This window comes from Lottia gigantea (assembly GCF_000327385.1).
Source record: "Lottia gigantea unplaced genomic scaffold LOTGIsca_1, whole genome shotgun sequence".
Lineage (NCBI taxonomy): Eukaryota > Metazoa > Mollusca > Gastropoda > Lottiidae > Lottia > Lottia gigantea.
Window position 1 is genome coordinate 9,179,035 of NW_008706746.1, and position 25,061 is coordinate 9,204,095.

At 35.8% G+C, this 25,061-nt stretch overlaps 4 protein-coding genes across 4 annotated transcripts; 2 read left to right on the forward strand and 2 right to left on the reverse strand.

Annotated features, from left to right (window-relative positions):
* The first annotated feature begins 1,087 nt into the window (after positions 1-1,087).
* Positions 1,088-6,397, forward strand: LOTGIDRAFT_181461 (hypothetical protein). The gene is made up of 11 exons (XM_009045982.1): positions 1,088-1,097; positions 1,518-1,655; positions 2,102-2,277; positions 2,570-2,756; positions 3,038-3,148; positions 3,497-3,678; positions 3,956-4,069; positions 4,360-4,430; positions 4,960-5,097; positions 5,296-5,395; positions 5,822-6,397. The coding sequence occupies exons 3-11, from the start codon at positions 2,107-2,109 to the stop codon at positions 5,903-5,905; spliced, it is 1,158 nt and encodes a 385-aa protein (XP_009044230.1). The 5' UTR covers positions 1,088-1,097; positions 1,518-1,655; positions 2,102-2,106; the 3' UTR covers positions 5,906-6,397.
* A 330-nt stretch (positions 6,398-6,727) lies between these two features.
* LOTGIDRAFT_228160 (hypothetical protein) lies at positions 6,728-13,899 on the reverse strand. The gene is made up of 17 exons (XM_009045983.1): positions 13,841-13,899; positions 13,392-13,452; positions 12,742-12,830; positions 12,312-12,397; positions 12,002-12,083; positions 11,361-11,395; positions 10,978-11,045; positions 10,658-10,715; positions 10,481-10,533; positions 10,048-10,135; positions 9,603-9,727; positions 9,194-9,257; positions 8,786-8,965; positions 8,478-8,564; positions 7,986-8,124; positions 7,329-7,436; positions 6,728-6,860 (listed from the first exon to the last, which is right to left on the reverse strand). Exons 4-17 carry the CDS (start codon positions 12,336-12,338, stop codon positions 6,844-6,846), a joined length of 1,131 nt encoding a protein of 376 aa, XP_009044231.1. The 5' UTR covers positions 12,339-12,397; positions 12,742-12,830; positions 13,392-13,452; positions 13,841-13,899; the 3' UTR covers positions 6,728-6,843.
* A 1,319-nt stretch (positions 13,900-15,218) lies between these two features.
* On the reverse strand, positions 15,219-15,981 carry LOTGIDRAFT_103148 (hypothetical protein; the record flags this gene model as incomplete). The annotated part of the gene is made up of 2 exons (XM_009045984.1): positions 15,219-15,389; positions 15,901-15,981. Coding segments are annotated over 2 exons (252 nt in total), but the record flags the coding sequence as incomplete, so codon positions are not given.
* A 4,889-nt stretch (positions 15,982-20,870) lies between these two features.
* Positions 20,871-23,441, forward strand: LOTGIDRAFT_228161 (hypothetical protein; the record flags this gene model as incomplete). The annotated part of the gene is made up of 6 exons (XM_009045985.1): positions 20,871-21,350; positions 21,673-21,735; positions 22,066-22,158; positions 22,396-22,514; positions 22,731-22,836; positions 23,121-23,441. The coding sequence occupies 6 exons, from the start codon at positions 20,871-20,873 to the stop codon at positions 23,439-23,441; spliced, it is 1,182 nt and encodes a 393-aa protein (XP_009044233.1).
* Positions 23,442-25,061: the final 1,620 nt, after the last annotated feature.

The window sequence follows — 25,061 nt, forward strand, 5'->3', positions numbered from 1 at the left end:
TGACTGACTGGGGGAACATCGTAATGCTACCGGTCAGTCATTACTCCAAGATTGGATTTAGAGAACACAGCACTTTTAAACAAAAAACCCAACACAATTTTATGGTATACTACTCTAAGGTTTTATTGTACCAACGTTTCAACAAAATACAAATATTTACAGGATGTCCACAGATGACCTATGGAGTTGACTGTACTTTAACATGTGGTCATTGTTCTGGTAATGCGAGTTGTAACCACGATACAGGGCATTGTGTACGAGGCTGTGAGCCTGGTTGGACAGGGATACAATGTAAACAAAGTAAGTTGATTTAGCATGGTCGATACAAGACAAATATCTCATAATCTTGTAATATCGACCTTCTACGTCTGACACATTCTTGTACTCGTGAGACTGCAGCTGCCCCATCTATTACGAACTACATGTACGTTTGATACCTTGACATCATTAAGCACTTTCCTTGTTTCATGGAAGTTTGTAACTGTAGTATTGTGTACGCTAGGAAATACAGCCATTGTCCATCGCATTTATTGGCTATATTTATTTGTTCTTTGTGTTTCAGGATGTAAGTCTGGTAAATATGGACGGGGTTGTTTTGGATCCTGTGGACGATGTCTTAAAGGAACCTGTGATCACGTGACTGGAGTCTGTAGCCAAGGATGTGCTCGAGGATGGGGAGGGTTCCAGTGCCAATCAGGTCAGTGGACATAATTATTCGGGGCCTGCTAGTGACCCCTGTTGTCTTCTGGTATGAGACCATAGGTTCAAATAGTTTGTATGTATATGTATGTATATATATGTATTGTAAATCATCATGAATACATATTTTAAAATCATGTTCTGGTATGAGACCAAGTTACGATGTTAACCAATGCGCCATTCTTCGGCAACTTCGATTATGGAATTTAGAGAGGTCACACATCTGATTCACCGTTATTTCAATTCTGCCGCCATCATTCTAGGTTGTGGTTTTGGACAGTATGGTATTAACTGTTCTATAACATGTGGTCACTGCCGACACAATAAAACGTGTAACAGCGTGAATGGTATATGTGACGGGTGTGATCCTGGATGGACAGGCGTCTATTGTAAAGATGGTAAGTTTCACTAGATCATACTTCGTGCTACTGGAGTAGTGAAGCTTGCGAAATTTAATTTATGATATGAATGGGTCCAAAGCCGGACCAGCCTCTTTTCTCTGTCCCCCACCTTTGATGACACTGGACAATTATGTGGAAATCTCCACTCACCTGTTGGGCTATTGGAGATTACTTCAATCTTTCAAAGACAAATACTTCAAAAGTTCAGGTTCAAGTAAGTGAAATCTTCCGACAACCACTGCAAATCGGAATCGAGCTGTAAAGTATGACGGGTACCCCTAGTCGCATCGAGATATCGATATAAAATCCCTCATAGTAGCCGAGATCGCACAACTAACTTCCATGTGCTCGCAAGAAGCTACATTGCTGCTATTCAAGTCATTGATATTATTGACAGATAAATCTTTCTTTTAACAGGTTGCCAAGAAGGTTTCTATGGCCAGAATTGTAAATTTCGATGTGGACGATGTGCTAATGGAACACCCTGTGATCCTATAACCGGAAACTGCCCAGAGGGTTGCGATACTGGTTGGAAAGATAAAACCTGTTCCCATAGTAAGTCACCTTATTGATCAATTACCACATATACCTATATCTTTTTAAAAATTACATATTCATATTGGATCATTTTCAGACTGTTGATATTGCTCTGGAACACCATAATAGGTGTCAAGGTATTTCAATCATGTGCTTCCATGTTCTGAAGCAAGTATCTTGACAGTGGATGAAATGTAGTGTCCTAGATGGATCACCACAAACACTAACTTTAATACTACTACCAAAAGTTACATGGTTCCATTTTGAGATCAAATGAAATGAAATATGAATATGATAATCAATGCCAGTATCTTGCGATCCAGCGATGATCTGTTGCGGATGCATGGTTCACGTAAAAACAGTACAATTAAGTACTGGTACACACCAATTGCTGCACTGGCTGCCCTATGCTCTTTGGAACTGGATTTACAGATCATCATTGATCATGTTGTATTTCATTTCAGGTGATATGCAGACAAGAGAAGAAGACGCGAGTTTTAAATCTCTGCAGTCCATTCTACCAATATTAATATCAGCTATGGTTATCATCATTGTTACCGTCTCTCTTATATTTCTCTACTTCACTATTATCAGACCGAAACTACGCAACAAACCAAGCAGACTTCATTCAGCCTCCCGGGTAAGTACCTTTTCAGATATTCCCAATTATATAAACAAATCGAATTAAAAATGTACTGGAAAAAATCGACTGGAAAATAGTTACGCAAGTGGTTAGTGGGGCTTTAATGATATATGATTTTGGCACAAAATTTTTCAGAAAGGTTGCGGACAAGATACAAACTCATACGTTTAAAAATCAACTACAGCCTTATAAGCAGTGATTCATTACAGGAAAATTCCTTTAAACCTTCAACTTTTCAAAGCACTTCTTTGATAATCACTTTATTAAAAATAAAAACAATATCTTATAGGCCGAAGATGACCCAGAAAGAGTAAGGAACACCTACGAGCATATTCAAGGTAGTCCGTGGGAGATTGACAGAAGTAACCTAGTAATAACCAATCAACAACTCGGTAACGGACATTTTGGTGAAGTTAAAAAAGGCTTCATCAAGGAAAGGGGACGACAGGAGCCAGTCGCAATAAAGACCTTGAAAGGTTAGTAACATGTACATGTATATACCATTCGCGAGTAAGAGAATTACCTTTTCTGTATTTCGGAAGTAGTAAGCACTGCCAACTGAAAAGTTCAGGATGCCGGCCAAGAAACATTTTAATTGTGTTTATTGCAAGTAAATGACCTGCTGATGTGCCCTCGATTGCCTCCCTACAGTAAACCCTTTACCCATATCTCTGTGTATGTTACGTTAAAGCGATAAAGTTTTGCCAATGCTTCGTTTTCCATTCCGTATGGCTTTAATTTTTTCTCGTTTTTCCAGATAATGTATCAGAGAAAGATAGAAATGATTTTTTGAATGAGTTAAACATTTGGAAACAGGTGGGGAAACATCCTAATATTGTGTGTTTGGTTGGTGCCTGTCATATTAGAGGTATTATTTTTTTGGTATTAGGGGATGGTAGCCGATACCAGTCGGATTCTCGGAAGCACTGGCACAGACATCAGGATGTGTTCTTACCTTCAGGAGGACTCGAGCCCACGGCACTTAATCGCCTCGGAACCACCTTAATCCATCTAGACCGATTTATTTCTGCACCTTTATGTTCAAGCAAGTCAACATGGAACCAGTTCGAAACTTAACAAACAGACTGGTTATATTTTATCCGAGGATGGTCAGATAAGGCCTTTAATGAGTTTGTTTAGTTTTGTCGTGCATTTTCCACATTACTGTGTTAAGCATTTTTTCATGAAAATCTTTCATATTTATGTTTGATTTCAGGTGTGTTATATGTTGCTATGGAGTATGCACGCTACGGAGATTTAAGAACATTCCTCAGAAGAAGTAGAAAAAACAAAGATCACCATACTTACGCCAACATGGCATCTACATTACGACAGACGACGCTTTTAAAATTCGCTTTGGATACTGTGAATGGATTAACTTATCTTGCTGAAAAACAGGTAAACCTTCATTCCATAGACACCAGCGTCCTAAAGGTTTGTCTGGCTAAAGCGATTGTTGAATCGATTGGGCCGAAAAGTCGAGTAACTATTGTGTGGTGCAAAATGCAGGATGTACGCGTTCGAAAACCAAACGGTGGGAAACGTAAGACGATGGGGCAAATTGATGAATTTATAAATTTTCACTGTATGCTGTGCCTTTTGCCATCAAGGCCCCTAAAATAGGAAAAAAAGCGTAGAAAATTACAATGTTAGACCCCAATTCATTTTATTTCAGATCATACATAGAGATGTAGCAGCACGGAATGTTTTATTAGCTGATCATCTGGTGGCCAAAATCTCAGATTTCGGTTTGTCTAAAAATGATGAAACGTACGTTAAAACATCAAGGGTAAGTGTTATTATTAAAGTCCGTTTTAAGCCAACAGAAAACACGTTTCGGAAAATGGTCTACAATGAAAGTTCCGCTAGCTCTCTGAAATATATTCAGCTTTATGGAAAGTGCTGAGAATTATCGAGAAGAGACTAACTGTGAGATGCGATGTGTTGTATGTATGGTGCACAAGATAAGTTTCTTTCAAAAACGTTTCAGTCTTCCCTGAGACTATATCGGTTCGTATACTGTTAAAAACTATACAACCAAAATGGGTTAATTATAACGATAAGATCTTGTTGTTTCAGACCAGGGTACCAGTAAGATGGATGGCGGTAGAATCATTGTTTAATAATACATATACAACGAAATCAGACGTGTAAGTAGTAGTATTTTGACCTCGTAACATAACTACTTATATGTATAGTCACATGTCGTAATTTGAATCTGAGGTAATTGATATCTGAATGGAAATACCTGCCTCCAAGTAAAAAACCTATTATGGTATATAGATCCTCGTATTACGAACGATCACAGGTGTTCCTCAAGGGTTCTCATTCTCATCATCGCTTGCTAATTCCGTCACAGCAATCACAATCAGTAGGAATTTTAGGTTGTACATTACGGTTAAGCAATGTTACGAAAGCACAGGCATGTAGGCGTAACCTCTAGTGATAGAACAAGTTTGTGAAGTTAGTTTGAATAATAATATAGAATATTTGAAATGCATATCCATAATCTTCCGAATCTGAAATATATAAGAAGAATACTGGTTCCAACAGGATCATTGGAAACCATAATAAACAGTTTTCACTGGTGAAACTGAGAAATTTTAAGGTTTCGCTTTGGATAATTGCAAAGTCTTTCGAGTTTGAATGAGTTACAAACTATCTGTTTTGTTCCTTCAGGTGGAGTTTTGGTATATTACTGTGGGAAATTTTTACACTGGGTGGAACACCATATGCCTGTATAGATACACAACAATTATTCAATTTTCTTAAAGATGGGTACAGATTAAAGAAACCTAGTTTATGTGATCAAGTTTTGTAAGTTCTTATTTTCTAGTATTCTTCGGTCCCATACCATAATTTCTACATGTAAAAGTAACTTGTACCCATGTACTACTGTTAGGTACAGATTAGACATTGGTTGTCGTATAGAAGTTTCAAATGTGTAAATAGGTCATTATCTTATAATACACGTCTGATTGATAGAATATGCATCTCCTGTTGTTTTCGTTGTAGATACGCTATGATGTTACAATGTTGGAATGAGAGACCAGAAAGAAGACCGACATTTCCAGAAATTCACGGTCGATTACAGAGAATAATAGAAGATAGTCAGGTAGGCATAAGATGGACATTTGCGGCCGCTCATAAGACATCCATGGTACTATAAATAAATCAATTCTACCATTGATAGGGTCATAACTGTTAAAAACCCTTTCGTTACGTTACTTTGTTTTTCTTTGTTTACGTCGGAATGTCGAGTGTTATACCCGGCTTAGAACAGTTCTGTTAGAGTGACGTCTTTTACATGTCAACTACAGTGGTGGAGCCAGGTATACGTCTGAGATTGCCCGAATTTCTTACCTAGTTATGAGATTTTTGCCCTAAAAACATGCACTCGGGCTGCGAAGGGGTCAAAGGAGGGGCAGAGGGGGAGCCGCCCCCCCTGCCCCTCCTTTGGCTCTGTCACTGGTCAGCTAAGTTCATTTGATCTGATTCTGATAACTAGGTCAGGTACGTATGTGTATTTTAAATGTTGCAGGTGTATATGAACATAAATGCAGAAGATGATTCACAATATGCTGAGATAGATGTGGGAAAAGACGTCGAGGATAAAGAATGCTAAAGTATTAACTTGGGTTACAAAGTTTAAATTTGTGGGACCAAAATTTGAATAACCAAAGCTGCGTTAGAATTAGTGTTTATGCCGTATGTATGGATCATTTGCCAATATCTTTAAAGCTCGTGTGATATTCTGAAAATAATTCGTGAGTAATCCTGTATAAAATTTCAAGATAGTCACCAAGTTGATTCACGGCGCTTTAAGGTCGCTACTGGTACATATTTCCGTCTCCATCTTCCTCTTTTGACATTTCATAATAGCTTTAATGAGTATCTTTTTTTAAAATGAAACATGAAAGAAGCGCGCTGTTTAGAATGATGAAATTGTCTCCCTTGAAACCTGAGAGATCTGGAGTTTTTATATTTTGTCGATTCACTGTGAATGAAGTAAATATGAATCTAAATATAGTGTAATAATGTATATAATGTAAAGATATTGTAATATAATCTGTACAGTTTATAATAGAGACATTAAATTTATATAGATATCATCTCCCGCCATGTTTAGTTATTTACATTACCATTCAAGATGGCTACGACAAGATGGCGGCAATATGATGAAGCCTGAACAAGCGCTCTTTTGTTACTATGTTTTCTTTCTTGAAAAATGAACAAGGCTAGTAGTCCAAATGCCATTTCACATAATGATTATCAGATTACAAGTCAAGGTAACAAGCACCCTCACATCTCTTATTAAGACAATAAAAAAAAAACACCAACGTGAAAAAATTAAGGGTTTGACCTTATATACATTCACTAATCTTTTACCAAGAGTGTGAAATACATTGATATATATGGCTCTGCCGATGTATAAGAACTCAGAAATAGGTGGGTTTGATTTAATACAAGACACGAGTAAATGAAATAATGAAATTGATATAGTAAGAAAACAGATATATAAATATAGTTCAAAACTAGTATTTAGTTTAACCATCGGGTAATTCATTGGCGTGCACAATCTGAAATACAAATAGAAAAACTATTTAATTATAAAGTGAGTCATTAGTGAAAACGGCAATCGTTTGCTCGTCCCATGCATCTAAAAGGTTATCAGTTTTGTCTTATAGTGGTTAAATCTATACAGTTCCGGAAAAAATTAATAGCTTCACAGAACTATTTTCTTCCTGCTATTTACTATTTGAACTATCAGACTACTGTGCTTAGCGTGCGCTCGGCAGCGTAGATACAGCTTTACGGACACTGTCGAGAATTGTCACAAGAACAGTGGCTCAACTACCATTGAAACTGGTTGAACCAAGCTCACGGGCCCCTACTCATAAGGGTACCCCCACCCCAGAACAAAATACAGGAGAGCATACGTTAATAAATCTCAGGGAGGGGCCCTAATCCACTGAATTCCATGGGCCCCTACTCTTCCAGTAGAGCCACTTCAAAAGAAGACCTATAACACAAAGTGAATAGCATACTTTTTTGTCTTGAAGCTTCTACCACTAGCTCGCCATCTTCATCAAACATGTACATAAAACTAACGGAACAATTGTCATCGTCCCGAAACATACACAATCTTGACGATTCTTAAAATAAAAAAATCTACTTATAGCCTTCAAATTAATGTAGTTTTAAAAATTCTTTGTACAGCTTTTCCAGTGATGGATTTAAATCAGAAGCGTGACCATACAACATGGATCTTGCTATTGAAATTTTTGTCGGTCTTCAATGTTCTTACATTTCAATCTCTTTTTGCTGATAATTTTTCCTTTACATTGTACAGCAATATGACAGTATCTTTGGGTTTCGCTATCCAACAATATTTCATAGTTAACGGGTCCCCATTACACGCTTTGACTAGTTAGAAATAACATCATAAGGAGGAGACTATGGTAGAAAACCTGTTAGAATACAGTGGAAACAATAAACGAATTGCTATGAGAGTGATTATCGTTTAGGGTTTCAATACCTTGTGCCCGTATTACTGTATTAAATTTCCCGAGACCAAGTTACCGTGCACTGGCTCACCACGTTGCCCAGTAAAATGTGATCGTTAAAAAAACAATTGCTTTGGGACACGCATTATTAGTGTAATTCAGACAATCTTGAAATAAACGTTAAAACAAGAACCATACCTCTACGTTCAAGTGAATCAACTGGCATGATACCATACTGTCTACATTGATAATAACAATCTTCTCGGGTTAGCTCCCCTGTTTGAAATATTGTACACTGTATACAGGGCCATAATATACTGCATTGTCCAATACATGTCTGAAAATAATTTCAATTTCATACTTGGATGATTACTGATTTGTTGTATTGCCCTCCTGTAGTTGGTCTGATGGTAGATACACGCTTGCTCATTTGGGGCTTCCATAACATCCATCCATCCCATCAAGGTATATGTAAAATTCAATTGCATTTTAACAAAAGCATCTTCACAGCATTACAATTGAGAAGATAATAGCAGCGTACCAAATAATACACGGTTGTTATTTTCATTTAGGCTCACTACAAAGTATTACAGAAAATCTCCACTATTTTTCCGGGTCAATCTTTGTCAAAAAGACAGCCATTTATCTGTTCTAGTACTTTGGACTGTATAATGTATGAAAACTACTTACGGGACACTGATCACAAGTTCTACCACGATACGTTCCTCTACATTGACATGTGTTACCAATACAATTTCCATGACCGTTACATATTATCTGGTAATTGAAAATGTATAGATCACGATTCGTTGATTAGGCTACAGATTGTTCTTCAGGTCATTCTCTTAACAACCAAGCCTTTGAAATAAGTCATAAAATTGTAACTAGTATAAGCAATATTATAAGGGATATATAGGTCAAAGTACGTGCAAACGAATACTAAACGAATCAATATAACTTGATCTAAAAAGAGATATGTGACTTCTAGTGATTCTTACCCCATTTGGAGCAATACAACCATCTGTTGACATTGGAAGTTCACAGGCTGTACCAGTATATTCTGGTTTACACGTGCATTCTCCACAGTTACAAATTCCATGGTCACTTCCACCACATATCGAATTATTAAACCAATTACAGTTTTCATTATTACATTCACAGTGTTGGCCTTCAAAACCCTGCATGGCAAAACACATTTCGTTTCATTCCAGGGGAGGGGGTGGGGAGGGCTGCGAAATATGAAACTAGCATATCCTAAATCTACTGACAGACACATCACACCATTTTTCTATGACAATCGTACTATCGAGATCTGTCCAAAAAAGCATCAAAGTCTAGAAAACGATACTTGGGTTAGGGGAGTGATTGGAAACTCTTAAGATATGTTTTGAGAAAAGTTTACTTACTGCCTGGCATTCACACATACCACAAACACAATTCCCTCTACCGCTACATACAGTACTATCTGGTCTGAAATATACGTGCAATTTCTTATATGAGGTGCTGGATTGAAACCTAATTAACAGGAAGCGTCCTAGAAATTTAATCTATTCAAGAGTTATCCTCACTGAAATAAACTCACTGTAAATAACCCTCAGAGCGTAGAATACTCGCCAGGACACTCGATAGTGAAATGTCATAAGATATTAATTATGACTCAATAATGTTATGTGCCGAAAAATGGTTGACGCTCTCCGGTCCATTCCGGCACTTTCCGTTAAGCAGAATCTACAGAGAATCAGCAGAACATTCAGGTTGAACCATTTGTTTCAGATGCCTGTACTTATATCTGTCAGGTAATTAAAGTATACAAACCTTGCTCTGCACGTATCTCTTTCATACCCCATACATTCACATTGCTGACCGAAATATCCATCAGAACACTCACATGTTCCACAAGATAAATGGCCATTTCCACGACACACTGCACTATTCCTTTCCTACAAATAGTCACAGATACATCGTTAAACAAGCATCGTGGACAGCATCATGGAAGTGCTATCATAGACATGTGGAGCCTCTGAGTTGTCAATGTCATAATCAAGAAAAGAAACTTTCAATCACCATCACAGTGATTAAAATTAGACCAATCTTTCGTTCCGTTTTTATTACGGAAAGAACGGAAAGTGGGTCAAATTTTAATTAGACGGATGATATTCCACATTGAGGAGGGTATTCCACATATAAGGTGGGTTTTAAATCCCAACGACTCAACCGAACCACTCAAACCGGAAATGCAACTAAAAAAGTGACTCGTTACCTTATTTTGTTCACAGCTACAAGGACATGATGAGCGAATTTCGATGTTGAGTTTATCTTGGGTATATCCTGGTATTGATACTGTTATTCTGAAACATGTTTAGCATTATTAACCAAGCCGGTACGTAGCTCAAACGAAAATACAAACAAATATATCATTAGCATTATTAATAATAACTAAGTCGGTACGTAGCTCAAACGAAAATCAAGGGACAAACAAATATATCAACTTGTCCATTCTTTTGACGGTGTTTTCCAGTAGGTGTGGTATTAATATAAAATGTGGATATGTCGAAAGGCTTATTTACAGTCTTTCTTGATGAGCCAAAGTTATTGTATCAATATTTCATCCCAAAGTTCATTTTTGCGAGAAAAGCTTTCCAACTTATACCTTCATACAATGAATATAATTTATTTTCTTGACTGGTATTTACCTTCCATTCCCATCATTACAATCTAACACTCGTATCTTCAGCGTAAATGTCAACTGAAATTATAAATTAAAAGGATACACAATCAGTTTACTTCTTCATGAGACTACGTATATACAATATACCACATCGTTTGGTGTCAATGGACTAACTACAGTTCAGTTTATAAGTCAAACTTACAGTTTGTCCTCGTCTGGTCCTAGAACATCTCCCTCGTCCACTGTCTCTCCAACGAAATCTGAAAACATACAAAATGACCATAAGGGACACCTGCGTTGAGAATGAAACAACCTGCAGTCTAACGTCTGATATAATGCCTTTATACATGGAAATCACATTGCAACAATCTTAAAACAGAGGGATTCATTATTTTCTACTCCAGAACAGAAACAAATATGACACCATCTGATGTAATAAGTTGACAATTTCATCTTAGAACAGAAGGGCGACTATAATGGTACAAAAACAAAATGTGGAACCGCATGAAATTTCTGACCTACCTACAAGTTGAAGTCATTGTTATGCTGTATTTTCGTCTGGGAAAGGAAATTTTAGTAGCTAACCATCTCTGTAATAATGATGAGGAATAAACTAAGTGTTTCTATTTTTTTAAATGTTAAATTGACTTTTTCCAATTGGGCTCTTGATAGATGTAACCTGTGCCGTTAACCATTGTCTCTGGTGACTTTTCTCATCTATAAATCTTAACAAATCTAAAACGCATTTCTTAATCAATTGTCGTGAAAATGGAATTATTACAGAAGTGTGTAAATTCCCGAAGGTGCACTGGTTAGCTTATATCTGATTCATAGTGCAATCTATATCTTGTTTTGAATTATAAAATATTTATTGAAGTACATTTTGAAATATATTTCTAACGTACCTTAGCTGCTGTGGCTTCAAACTGGACTTCAGTCTCTGAAATACAAACATATAATATTGAATATATGTTAATAGTTTTCGGAAGTTCTACTAGAAATCTACGAAAATCGCAAAAATATCTCATACTAGGTATTTCTTTTCCCGTTTTTCTACATATGGCAGTGTCTCAGAAAGACGAATCGTGTGTTCAACATTCAAACGCGGGTAATTCTGGTCACACTTGGTTTTGAAGGCTTGAATTTCGACGGTGAGCTGTGAACTGATGGACCTAGCTAAACAATACCCCTTTCTGAGACTTAACTTTGATTGGTCAAAAATAAACAGCTGAACTGTCCCCTTAATTGAAAGCCTTCATAGATATTGTACAGAATATATGTAGAGTTTGGATATTGCTTTTAATCTACTCCACAAGCTTGGTTATTGGTGAAATAAGACCATTTTCATGCCAATATCACTTTCTTGATCACTTATTCCATTGGATATAAAAAAAACTATATCTGGATTGCTTTGACTGAGGGCAAGTGTTATGTTCACGTCCATACTGCATGAAACGTGCAAAGTGAGCTTCCAAAAGCAACTTACTCTGTTTTTGATCTGGAAGCAAAACTCAACTTGGCAAGAAAATAAAGAATATCAGTTTACCTTTTCCTGACGCCTTCTTGATATTCAGCGAAATTTGTTGAGGTGCGATTCGTTTTGAATGCATAGTAGACAAAGGCTCATTCTGCAAATTTAAAGTCAAGTTGTAATATTTAAAGGTGTCCTTATACTATAGCGATTACCAGTTGCAAATAATGATAGTAGTCATAAGTTCCAAACGCAACTCACAACTCAGTTGCATGAGAATTGCGTTGCAAACTAATGACCGATATGTTCGACTCAATAATATTCCCAAAACAGCACATCACAATGCTCTGGATACCCATTTGCTGCCCGAGGTCTTTTTACTTACCCGTAATAATCTATAATCCATATCCATCTTCTCTTGGTTATAACATCTGTTTTCGTCGAGATACGCCAACCTCGCACATCTTGGACCTACAAAATTCTGTATGAAAAACACCATTTTTAAATTGACTCTTTAAAGACGTACAACCGCTGGTGCTATTTAATATAGAACTGCAAATTATTTGGGGAAACAACTACAAATTGGGTCAAGATATGTTGAAACAACTACAGAAGATTTGGGGTTACGATTGGGTAAAACATTGCGAACAATTTGGATCATGATTAGGTGAAAAACTACAGGAAACGATTTGGTGAGACAGAAATTTGGATCAAGATCAGTGAATCAGCTTCAGACAATGGTAAGGGGAGCAAGGTAGCAAGGGAGCAAGGGAGCATGGGGACAACAGTGTAAGATTTCAGATTACATGATTTACCTGATCTGCACACCACCCACAATCTTCGCCATCATCTATTTCATTAATACAACTACTGCAGGATCTTGCACTGGGATTACATATACCTTCTGTAGACAGAATCAAAAATGGACATTTTGTGAACCGCCATGTTTTATTTTTCATGTCAATATATTAATTAGTAAGTTCATGATTTTGAAATTAGTTAAAAGTGAAGAATTATTGCAAACAAATTAGTTTCTGTCATTAAATAACGCCTCTAGATGAGTCTGGTGTCTTCCAACATCGCCCCTTTCTATTTCACCCGTTTCCAATTGGCCCCTTCCTAATTTGCCCCTTTGCAAGTTCGCCCAAACAGTTGCGAAGCCAAAGGGAAGCATAGGGGTCAGTCGCCTCCTCTCCTCGCTGCCCCGAAAGCAAGTTTTTCGGGCAAAAATCTCATAACAAGGTTAGAAATTCGGGCAATCTGAGACATTTGCCCCTTCCCATTTCGAGGATGCTGTTATGACTTATATCTATTGTGATCTACACAGTTTTGCCAAAAGCACAAAAGCATGTATTTCTCACGATTTTGGTCTTTGATTTTTTTTTGTCGATATTAATTCAGTACTGAATTTGCACGTTGGAAATAAATCTAGTTCTATTATTGATGTAGTTAACTGTATGCTTACCTGACTGATGAATAGTAAATACGAAAAACAGAATAATCAATATGAAATGTAGACTAGGAACCTAGAAAATAATACAGTGCTGCCTTAGGCATTATTCATACTTATATGAAAAAATAATGGAAAAGAATTCCGAAACAACATTTGTTTGAATTTACTCTACAAGCTGGTCTGTAGTGTTGAAATAAGACCATTTCCATGCCAAAATAACCTTCTGATCACTTATTTCATTGGATTTAAAACCAGAAACGTGTCGCCTAGTTCCATTCTGAATGTTTTAAAGATGGGTTTTTTAGTGTCAAATTAAGCAAACTTTGGACAAACAATAAAAGACTTTATGACCTTTTTTGATCGGTCATCATATATGAAAATAAGGGAACCCATCTATGATCTCAGGCCTAGCATCTTTGTCATTTCCTTCTCCTTAAAATTATATTACCTTAACATCTTACCTGAATAAGTTTTATCTCCATTTTGACGTGTTACGACCTCGTCATCACAGTGATTCGTTAAATCCCAAACTAAACTTTAAATTCAAAACACGGCTCAAAGGTCATTTGAAGGTCAGAGAGATATTAGGTGCCCCAAATTATCATCATTATATCATTATAATAAATATCAACATAAATTGCATAATAATTAGTGTCACAGGGCTTTGAAAGAACTTCTCAAGGTCAAAAACTAGCGGAATATTCTTCATCAAACTGAAATTTTACGCTTTATGTTTCGGACCCGCGTTGGGTAAGACGCTCGATCTCTGCCATCAATCATTTCGCATGTTCCAACCCGGTCTCATCGATACAGGTCAGATGACGTAATAAAGAAGCGTCAAGTCTGCAGAGTAGTAGGACGTAAAACTCCATTTCATATCATTTTATTTCATTTAGGCTACGCCCTACGCTTCATCAGTATACATTAGTATTGGACTTTGCGAAAAGTATTTAACCGGGAAATTTCTGCAATGTCTTTCAAATTTGACCCATTATTAGATCTCACTAAGTGGTTTCCACGTATTATCTAGCCTCTGTGAAAATGCCTACAAAACTAGTTTTTGTCTCTCCATAGGAACTTTTTTAGCTTTGTTGTCTGATGCCACATGATCTTTAACAAATTCACACTACGGACTTATTGATTGTGTTTGTGTTCTATTTTTATCGTTGTATTCAAGGTACAGAACCGCCATTTTCGGGGGTTTTCGGGGACATGGTTGCAAAAAACATAAACGGCAAAAAGGAAAATAAGGAGGTCAAGCTGATAACTTGATAGAGGAAGAAGGTCTTATTTATTGCATTTCACTAAAATTAGAAAGAATATTCTACTCTTTCAAAATGTATGAAATGCAGGACCTGTATCTTGAGAATTTGAACCATCTTTTCGAATACAACACATTTAACAAAGTGTAGATGTAAGGACTGTCTGTAATGCACCGATGATGAAACTTGACACAGAAATAATTTTAAATCTCCTCAGTCTCGTGGTTTTATTGACATAAATGTTTTAACTCTCGAATTCCACGCCTCGGATTAACATCTTAAATCAACTGCAGTATCGAGTGAAATTTAAACTTTTTAACCCAACAATTTCGATCATTAAAATAAAGCCTGTTGTTGATTTCAATTCTCGAGTCTGTCGTAAAAACTCCTATTTGGCCCTTGATAAATTATCATTTCGTTAAAAGTTCAAAAGTGACAAGGTATTAAGCATTTACATCCTAGTTTATTTTCATCCATTGACACTCTTCGATTCCTCTCGTCATTCGATAGCTTGGTGCAATGTTTTAAACAGCAAACAACCTGTTCTGTAACGTTATGTATAGAAAGCTTTGTAACGTTATGTATAGAAGGCTTTGTAACGTATAGAAGGCTTTGTAACGTTATGTATAGAAGGCTTTGTAACGTTATGTATAGAAGGCTCTATAGGGTTATGTATAGAAGGCTCTGTAACGTTGTGTGTTGAAGGATCTGTAACGTTATGTATAGAGGGCTCTGTAATGCTAGCTGTCTTTGTAAATGAAAAGCTACCCTGTAATGTTATGAATTGCAAGCATTGTAATATTATAAACAGCTGTAATGTTATGAACAGGTGGCTATCAAATGTTATAAACAGCTGGCCATGCAATGTTATGAGCAGCTGGCTTTGTAATGTTGTGAGCAGCAGACTATGTAATTTTATAAACAGCTGACCATCCAATGTTATAAACAGCTGGCCATGCAATTTTATGAGCAGCTGGCTTTGTAATATTATGAACAGCTGGCTATGTAATATTATGTAAAATTGGCTCTATAATGTTCTGAACTGTTGGCTCTATAATGTTCTGAACAGCCGGATCTGTAATATTTTTAAATGTTGGCTCTTTTAATGTTCTGATCAGCTGGCTATATAATATTATTAAAAGTTGGCTCTGCAATGTTCTGAACAGCTGGTTCTGTAATTTCTGAAATGTTGGCTCTATAATGTTCTCAACAGCTGGCTATATAATATTATTAAAAGTTGGCTCTGCAATGTTCTGAACAGCTAGTTCTGTAATGTGCTGAACTGCTGGATAAGTAAGGTTCTGAATTGCTGGATCTGTAAGGTCATGGACCTCTGGCTCTGTAATGGCTTACTAATGTCATGAACAGCTGAATGTCATATGTAGCTGGCTCTGTTGGATATGATATATAGAAAAGTGTGCATTGCAGCTGTTCTGAGAAAGTTCCCCTCGTGGAACACTACATGGCGCTACCCGCTTACATCGTCCAATTATTTCATTTTCTGTAATATGAACAGCAGGTCCCGTAATGTTATCAACAGCGGTACCCATTTAAAGAGTTAAAATGACTAGTTTATACAAATAAATAATAAAATAGTTAAAGAGTAAAACCCAGTGTAAAGTATACTATATTTAGGTATAGTTTTACCTATGTTCTAATTGCCTAGTATTTGTCTATCTGTGACAATTAGATTAGTCTGTATTGTGTTTGGTTTTAAACACAATAGAATACGAGGCGAGGAAGGTAATTGTTAGAGTATTATATATTGTATTCTGAGGAAGTGTGGTTTTCACCTGACTTTACAGGTAAGTAATTGGTATACAAATTTTAAAATTGAATCTCTAAATTAGTTTGGGTGATAGTGGAGAGGGGGTAACATATAGGGTGAATAGAGGGTGAATTTTTTGTCTTCATTTTTTATATATTGTTACTGATAAATAATTCGCTGCCCACACAAATACCCACAAATATTTGATATTTAGTAATATTATTTAGTGATCTCATTCATTCATGAGAATTCTGACTCGGCTTATATAACGTGTCTTGTCGTCGTCGCAAGTGAAAAAATGGGCCTTATTTTCCAATATTTGAAGACTGCATTGTAATTTGTGAAAACATCTCTTAAAGGAATAGGTTCGCCATCCGTTTGTGCAATTGTACTTTAGTAGCAGAATTGTTTTTTAGCTAAGCTAATCAGTAATAGTGTTCATAGCTCACCGTCGAAATTTGGGCCTTCAACTGTGTCCAGAGTTATCCGCGTTAGAATAGACGACTCGTCTTTTCTTGAGACTCTGCCACTTATAGAAAAAAAAAAACATTATAGAAATAGGAAGTAAGACTCTTAGTTCGAGATATTTTTGTTTGTATTAAGCGATTTTCGTACATTTCTAGTATAACTTCCGAAGACTATTTACTCAAATCAACCCCCCAAAATAGCGAATATGTCTCTTTAAACTCACTAACATCTATCGCTGAGAACTTAAATGCGACATTTGTTAGTACAGGATCTTTAAACTGCATGGAAGGAAACCATGTTTAAAACCTTGTATCCGGTCAAGTAATACGATCTGTGTGACTTCCGTCAGATTTTACTACCAGTTTACTGTATTCTAAACAATAAACAATATCACGACACAAAGTTAAGGATATATTGAGCTATACTACCATATATGGTGAGAATTAAATATATTTTATGACAATTTATTACTTGTATTCCAATGTTAGAAAGGTTCTAAATGACAATGACTGAACTAGATGAGTGGGGACCCATGGGTTTAAGCGGATTCGGAACCCTCTCCCTTGAATTGTTTTTAACATAATTATGCTCTCCTGTATACAGACACCTTTGTAAGCCTGTAAATGGAAGGTTTGAAAAACTTCAGTCCATAGTTTATGCCATTGTACTCATTCAAAATATCGCTGTTTGCTTAATTTTATTATAATTGTATACTTTGATATATTTTTCGGGGGAGGAGAGGTGGGGGGAGAGGGGGATGGGGGCTTAGAGGTAAGGGCCCGTGGTTCAATCAGTCACTGTTCTTGGAGCTTGGTGTTTGAAACATCCGGACCATTGGGGGTAATGGGTATAACTGTTAAAATGTATGAGAGTGAAATATCAGTATCAGTACCAGTCCTTATTGTCTCAAATAGATATCGGCCCATCCTAGTCCAAAATCAATCAGAGTGGCAAAAGATAGAACATAGAGACTACTCTGTCAAGCAAGCATCACCTTCTACAGTAACTAGTCAAATCTTTGCCAGAAAACCTCATTTTATCTTCACAAATTCAAACTCTAGTTTTTGAAGATGCTCTTATGTCGGTTTTATTATATAGATCAAGGGGAGTAACTCTATATGACTAAGATACCTGAAATAATTATGCGACATTCTGTACACCATCTGCAATCATGATCGACAGAACAGGTTACCGAACACACCACTCCTTGATATTCAAATACTCGGTATAGTGGACTATATATTCAATCTAATATGCTATACTTATACTGGTTTACCAAGAAAATGTTGTCCCGGACATCTGTGAACCAGCTGTAAAACATGTTTATTAACTTTTATAAATAAAATATTACCTTTGTATAATGTTTTATACGGACTAACCTAGCGTGATTGTATGAAATATAGAAGTATAATATAAAAAGCGAGTAATATAATATTTAAGGTTGGTGGATAGGGAAGTAACAAGTAAGTTTCAAGTGTTAATATTATCTGTTGATAAGTTGTATGTGCTTCCAAAGTTAGTCTTTTACTTTTCAGCATTATCGTTTACTTTTAGTTAGCAGAGTAGTTATTTTTGGCATACTAGCAGTTTTTGTGGTCACAATGGCTGTCCCCTGATGAACACCTGGAAACGCCTGATATCTATCGACACCCCTGTCAGCGAGGATATACAGGTCGAATAGGAAAATGATATCACATGTTTATTTACATACATAGTTTCCATTATAATTTAGTCAGGTGCTCACTTTTGAAAAGTATAATGTTCAACCATAATTTTTGGTGTTAATGAAATTATTAAATTTCCAAAATTATGGATATGCCTAAAACAGTGGCGTTTCTCGGGGTGTGCTCTTTCACATTTTTTAACAATTTACATAGTGAAAGAATGGTTTTTGGCTCCCCTGGAAAATTGCGTGGCCCGTGCTCGCCTCCTCATCTCACCTAGAAACGCCAATGGCCTGAAAGTGATTCATATTGAGAGAGTTTTGTTTTGTGACCCTCTGTAACTGTAATAATTTGATTATCATACATCAAAATGGATCTTGTAAGAAGATATTTGTAAGGTCTGTCTGTTTTTTCTAGTTTCCAGTGCATTGAATTTATTGAATCATGTCAGGCCACTGTACTAAATATTGCGTACACGTGTCAGCCAACCTGCATCTGCTCATAAAACGGATCAAGTAAAAACTTGTTATATTTCTAACTACGTACTCTGGAACACCTGATATGACTCTAGACTGCATGATAGAACTATTAGATCTATCTCGTTTACATTGTAACACAAATCTTTATTTGGATTAGTCCTAGCTATCTTCTTGAAATCTTTTTATAATATTTAATTCAGATGTGAAAGCAAAACACTTGAATCATTTCAAACATATCAAGTTAAATGTCGAGTAGAGTCTAAACATTGGACTAATCAAGTATAGGAGAAACTATGGCCCTTGTATTAGAGTCAACAGTAGCCTAACGAATTTCATTATAATATATAAATATATTTCAACTTTTTACGTTTTGAGATAAATTATTAAACATATTATAGCAGAAAGATGAGGGCGTGGAGGAGCTTTTGCCCTGAATCTGACTTTCAGGATGGAATTTGTGTAAACATTAATGCCATCAATCTAAGCGTCCCTCTCAATAAGGAGCTTCTTGAAAGTTCAAATTTCCCGTATTCTTAAAGAGTAAAACAACTTGACATTTTCTTTGGAGAACAACGTAAGACGTACAAGTCTAAATTTTCAAATAAAAAAAAATTAATTCCAAACAATCGGATTAAAATGCAATTTTATTTCCGGTTTTTTGCACTTGTCATTCTTGATCTGACAAAATTTGTCTAATTAAGTACAGTAGAATTGTGCTTAATAGCGTTGAAAATATTATACGGATAACTACGAGTACGTGTAAATTCATGTGATTCAATTGGAGTGTCCCTGAACGCAAACAATTAAAGTTATTTGGTTTGTACATTTCAATTTCAATCGAAAGATTTCAATAGAAACGCGTGTTAAAAGATATCGTTATCTAATGTTTGCTGAAGTTTTAATTTGAAAAAAAAAAAACTATTATGATAGTACATTGTATTTATTTAACTGTTCTAAGTAAATAATTATAATATTTTTTTTTTGTTACACGAGATCAAGGATGCTTTATATATGCCCTGCCTCTCAATAATCCGAAACTTTCTGATTTTGACGTAAATAGTGTTGATTGATAGAACTGATTCCGGTGGATTGCAAAATCATCCATTTTTACCTCAATAGCTCAGAATTTGGTCACTCCCAAACCTATCTTCTTCCGGTTTTAGATTTTAAATTTTGACTATTTTGACGTGTCTCGGATGCTAGGGAAAGCGAAATGAGTTGTTCCCTTTAACACTCATCAATATACTGAAGAAAATATAGTATTATGTGACGTGGTTCAGATACTAAATAACGGTAGTCATAGTAATGAAAAAGTAAACTTGACTATAGAAATAAGTTTTATTCATCCGTATTATGAATCAACATTGATAGTTATTCAAGTCTTAATGCTCTATGTAATTTATAACACACATTTATTAAGCAAGAGAAAGTCTGCCCTGTGTACTCACTATACACAATGCGCTGATAGTATAAAAGCAATTTTGTTATTTGAAGATAGAACCAGTGTATTTTAGCTATTTTTAACAACAGGTACGAGATTTTCATTAAAGGAATACTACCTATTACAATGGACATAAAATATAGAGTTTCAAACTTGGTCAAACAAGTATATATTCATCAGTTGGACTTACGAGGTGGCGTGACTCAAAAATAGAATCCCTATATAAGTCCATTCAACTAAATAATTATTGAAACACGCTTCTAAATACTTTGTTTAATGAATTATTACTTAGTTTTGTGGATTTATTGGATTATGCAAGGATTCTGTTGTAGTATAGTTCTTTAAAAATCATGGCTATCGATCCTTGGTCATATCTTATGTCTGTCATTGTTTTCTATTTCAGTCGAAAATGGTTAGATTTAAGGATGTGACGTCATTGGTGTACCATGATGTTTGCATATCTATCATCATCATTTTGGGATTATGCCACATGACATTATCTGAGAAGAAATGGTTGGAATCAGACATATCAGCTACTAGGGGACATTATCCAGGAATGTTCTGTCGGATAACAAACGTGATTTTAAGTGCCAAAGATCAAAAGATTTATTATAAAAACGACAAATCAAACTTTCAGTTTAAAGTGGATAATGAGTGTTTTTTGAATAAAGAAATGTGGTCTTTAACTAAATCTGAAAATACTTCCAGTCAGTGTGATGAGATACTAGATTCTGGATTTTTCTTTCCTTTTTATTATTTTCGAGGCGGCAGTAATTACCATCATCTACATTTCGATATTCTCATGCCTTTGTACAATTATTTATATTTTCACAAAAGAAACAATAAAAATACAGCGTTATTTCCTGGAGTTGAGACCAGCCGTTTACAGGTGAGCCAAAGTTTCGTTCAGAATAGCCCAGAATAAATTATATTTTAGTTTCTATATTCGCTTGCAAAGTTGATTGAGCACAAATAAAGTTACCGGTTTCATCTACCCAAGCTCAGTCGGAATGTTGAAATTTGAATGTTAAACGGATCATGCCAATGTGGTTTGATTGATCTTGTTCTGGCCCATGCAAAATAAAGGGATTTATCAGTGTTTTTATAGATGGACAGGAGAGGGAGATGTAAAATCATCCGTTTGCTTGTAACCCAGTGAGGTTTTATTAACAGACCTAGTATGTGTATAATACTCATGTTTTTACTTCCAGGTAGTTGATTGGTTGACCCCAGCTTTTGATGATGAAACAAAGTATTGGAATCATGTCATATCAGTAAGTAATTTTATCAGTTTCTGTAATATTTTAAATGGTGTCACATCTAACGTTGTTTACATTTCATTGAATATCTTACATCTTGATTATTGACAAATTTGTAGTTGCCAATAGCCACTTTTGCAGTCAAAAAGTAAAAATAAAGATAATGTGACAACAAAAATGCACTTATATTGATCATCTGCATGCAACACAAATTTTGACAGGTTTTAATCTTTCGTGTTTCTGAAATTGACACGAAAGCGGAATATATTGTCCAGTGTTCTTCTTCAACTTATGCTGTTACATAATTTTAAATCGCTACAATGTAATTTTCATTATTTTTCATAGGTATTTAGATATGAAGATTTGAGTTATATTCCAGTAAATGGAGATCTAGTCAATTCTAATAAAAATATATGTGTAAAAGCAGCACATTTTGGGGTAATTAATTTTACATTTTAGCACGTTTTAAATTAGTCTAGGCTCAAATCGCACATCAGCGATAGAACTAATATGAACGAAACCATTAAGGACAAAACAAGACAATTCTCATACGGCAATTCCAAATCATGAAAAAGCTTATGAAGAAAATTCGTTATATACGTTACAAAACAGACGAGGAATACCGGGTGCCATTCTGATCCAATTTTCCTCATTTCTCTTTTTTTTTTATTTCAGTTACCAAAAGCGGATCACACTAATTCCAGTTTTTTAAAATCATTTGTTCAGTTCGTTAAAAATAAATTAAATGTCACACATGAAAGACTGAGCGATCAGAGAGTTGGACTTATTAAAAGGTCAGACATTTCTTGATTTGATGATGTGGTCAAATAGATTTTTGCAATCTTTACCATCATCAAGTCAAACCCAGTTTAAAAATCTAAAGACGAAGGGGAATAAAACCAGAAAGATGAACATTAGAGCAGACATCAGTTCGATATACAACATAAGGAGTAAAAACAAACTATATTAATTTGTTCTTCGTCAAAATTGCTCAATTTTTAACTTTTCAGATCCAATAGAAGAAGAATATTGAATGAAGAATTATTGATAGAAAAAGTCAGAGAGTTTGTGGATGCTGAGTTGGTAGAATTTAGTGGTTTGACATTTCAAGAACAGGTAAATATATAATCAGGATACTAGTATCCAACTCCTCTGACATCTTACAATGCCCTCACGAAAAAAAAACCTTCTGCCCCAATTCCATTACTGCAACTAAACACCATACACCAATGGCCCTTTATTATTACTTTCCTCTCCGAACAATCAAGTCTGGCTTCTGGCCTGAGTTTGGGACAGCTTTCAAAACGTAAATATATCGTTAGCTTGAAAGTCAATTGCCAGTCGGCTTTCGTGATTTTTATGGAGCATTAGTACAATTGTATCATTCTGTCTTATTTCAGGTTAATATTGTCCAACAATATTCAGTATTAATAGGTATGAATGGTGCTGGGTTGATGAATGCTATTTATCTCCCTCCTGGATCAGTAACAATACAACTTGTCCCTTATAAAGCTGAGGTGGATCATAAAAAACAGGCAGCTATCTATTCAGCCAGGGGACCATATTTAGAATGGCATAATGAACATGAAGATAAAGTATCATTGAGTAACCCGGGGAGCTATTCTCAAGCTGATACAGAGGTGGATGTTGAAGAATTTTTAGCCTTGGTTAAAAAGGCACTGACATTAGTGAATGGTGATTTAATAAAAGAAGAATTGTAGAAGAATTTGTTGAGTTTTTTTTTCTCGCTCATCTTTACTACCAGAGCCTGTTGTAAAAAGGTTTAATACACTGGGACACTGATAACATCGGTCCAATCTTCACAAGTGTTTAACTGCAGTCTCAAAAATCCCAACATCATGGATTACCCTCATATTTGGAGATCTTTGACACATCAAAGAACTTCAGGAATCTTTCATTAAATCCAGCTTCATTTTGTACATCTGTCTGAGGTGGTTTTTCATCAAGAAACCCAAAGATCTCCTTATGCTAATGTCGATATTCCTCGGTCGGGATTGAGATTCCAAATACGATAGCTTTTCGTAAACGCTCTAGAGGCGAACCTCCCATTGAGCGCCTAAGACGGGTCTCCCAAGAATTGATTAGATGCATTCTGACACATTTAAGTCTACAAGACATATTTTCAAATTTGCAAGAAATGAAGTTGGGTTATACAGGTTGGTCCGGCTTTGGACCACTATGTTCAATGTCACGTTCTTAAGTGTACATATGGTGCTTTTAGTTCCCCCCTCTTCCCCCTTTTTGACAAATTTGTGTTTTCTAGACACTGATCTCGTTGCGTTTGTATATTCGACGTTGTAGTTATCATGCCGTTTCAGTCATGCTACAGATAACATATATCCTTTTAAGCTGACAAACAGCATATTTAAGAGTTTGATTCAAGTCGTATCAAGGATGACAACGTGGGTCTTTAAGGACTTCTTTTTTTATGTCAGATTCAGACGAAATCACAGAACGATCAGAGTAGCCTACGATTCAGAATGAATTACCGGCGTCCGGTCTACAATTTAATATAAACACACCGTTGGGGTGATAAAGTCTCAGCTATGTACGTAGGCTATAGTATAATACATCATAATCATGTTTTTATCCAATTCCAATTATTGTCGACAAATCGGGCGTCCGCTTTTCATTTCCTTAAGTAATACTAAATGCGGCCTTTTCAGTTCTTTATGTAAGCATTGGCCTGTATGTAGATATTCCAACGACCATAATATTCATTGAAGCACCCATAAGGAATTATAACCAGATCCAAACAAATGAAAACAATTTGTTGTTGTCTCAACTTGAAAGAGTTATGTCCCATCAGTTCAGACCACAAACAATTACTCCTCCTGATCGAACGTATTATTTCGTTTCCCTTATCTTTTATATACATTCTCTGTAATGTACGATATCATCAATAATACCAGAGCGTATAGATATCTATACATAATACATAACACTTTTAGCTATGAATCTGTGCTTGGTAATTTTTCTTGGACAATCAGTGAGATGATAAATTCTTAACGTAGAAAGTGATCGGCATTTCAATTCCCGCCAGAAATGTTGTAAAAGTGAAAGCCAAAACCTTCAGCAAAAAGACCGTCAAAGTATTTTGAAAAGGGCGCCAAATGTGGTGACGTACAATTTCGGGATTTGTGCGAGTTTCCTAAAACAATCCGAAACAAATGTAGGTCTAGAACACAAAAACCAGTAGGAAATACAGAACCTAATATAAAGGGTTAAATAATTTTAATCTTTGGAACATGTTCCTATTGATGCAAATAGAATTGGAACTGAATTAGTAGAACATGCACATCCCTACCTACACATCTCTT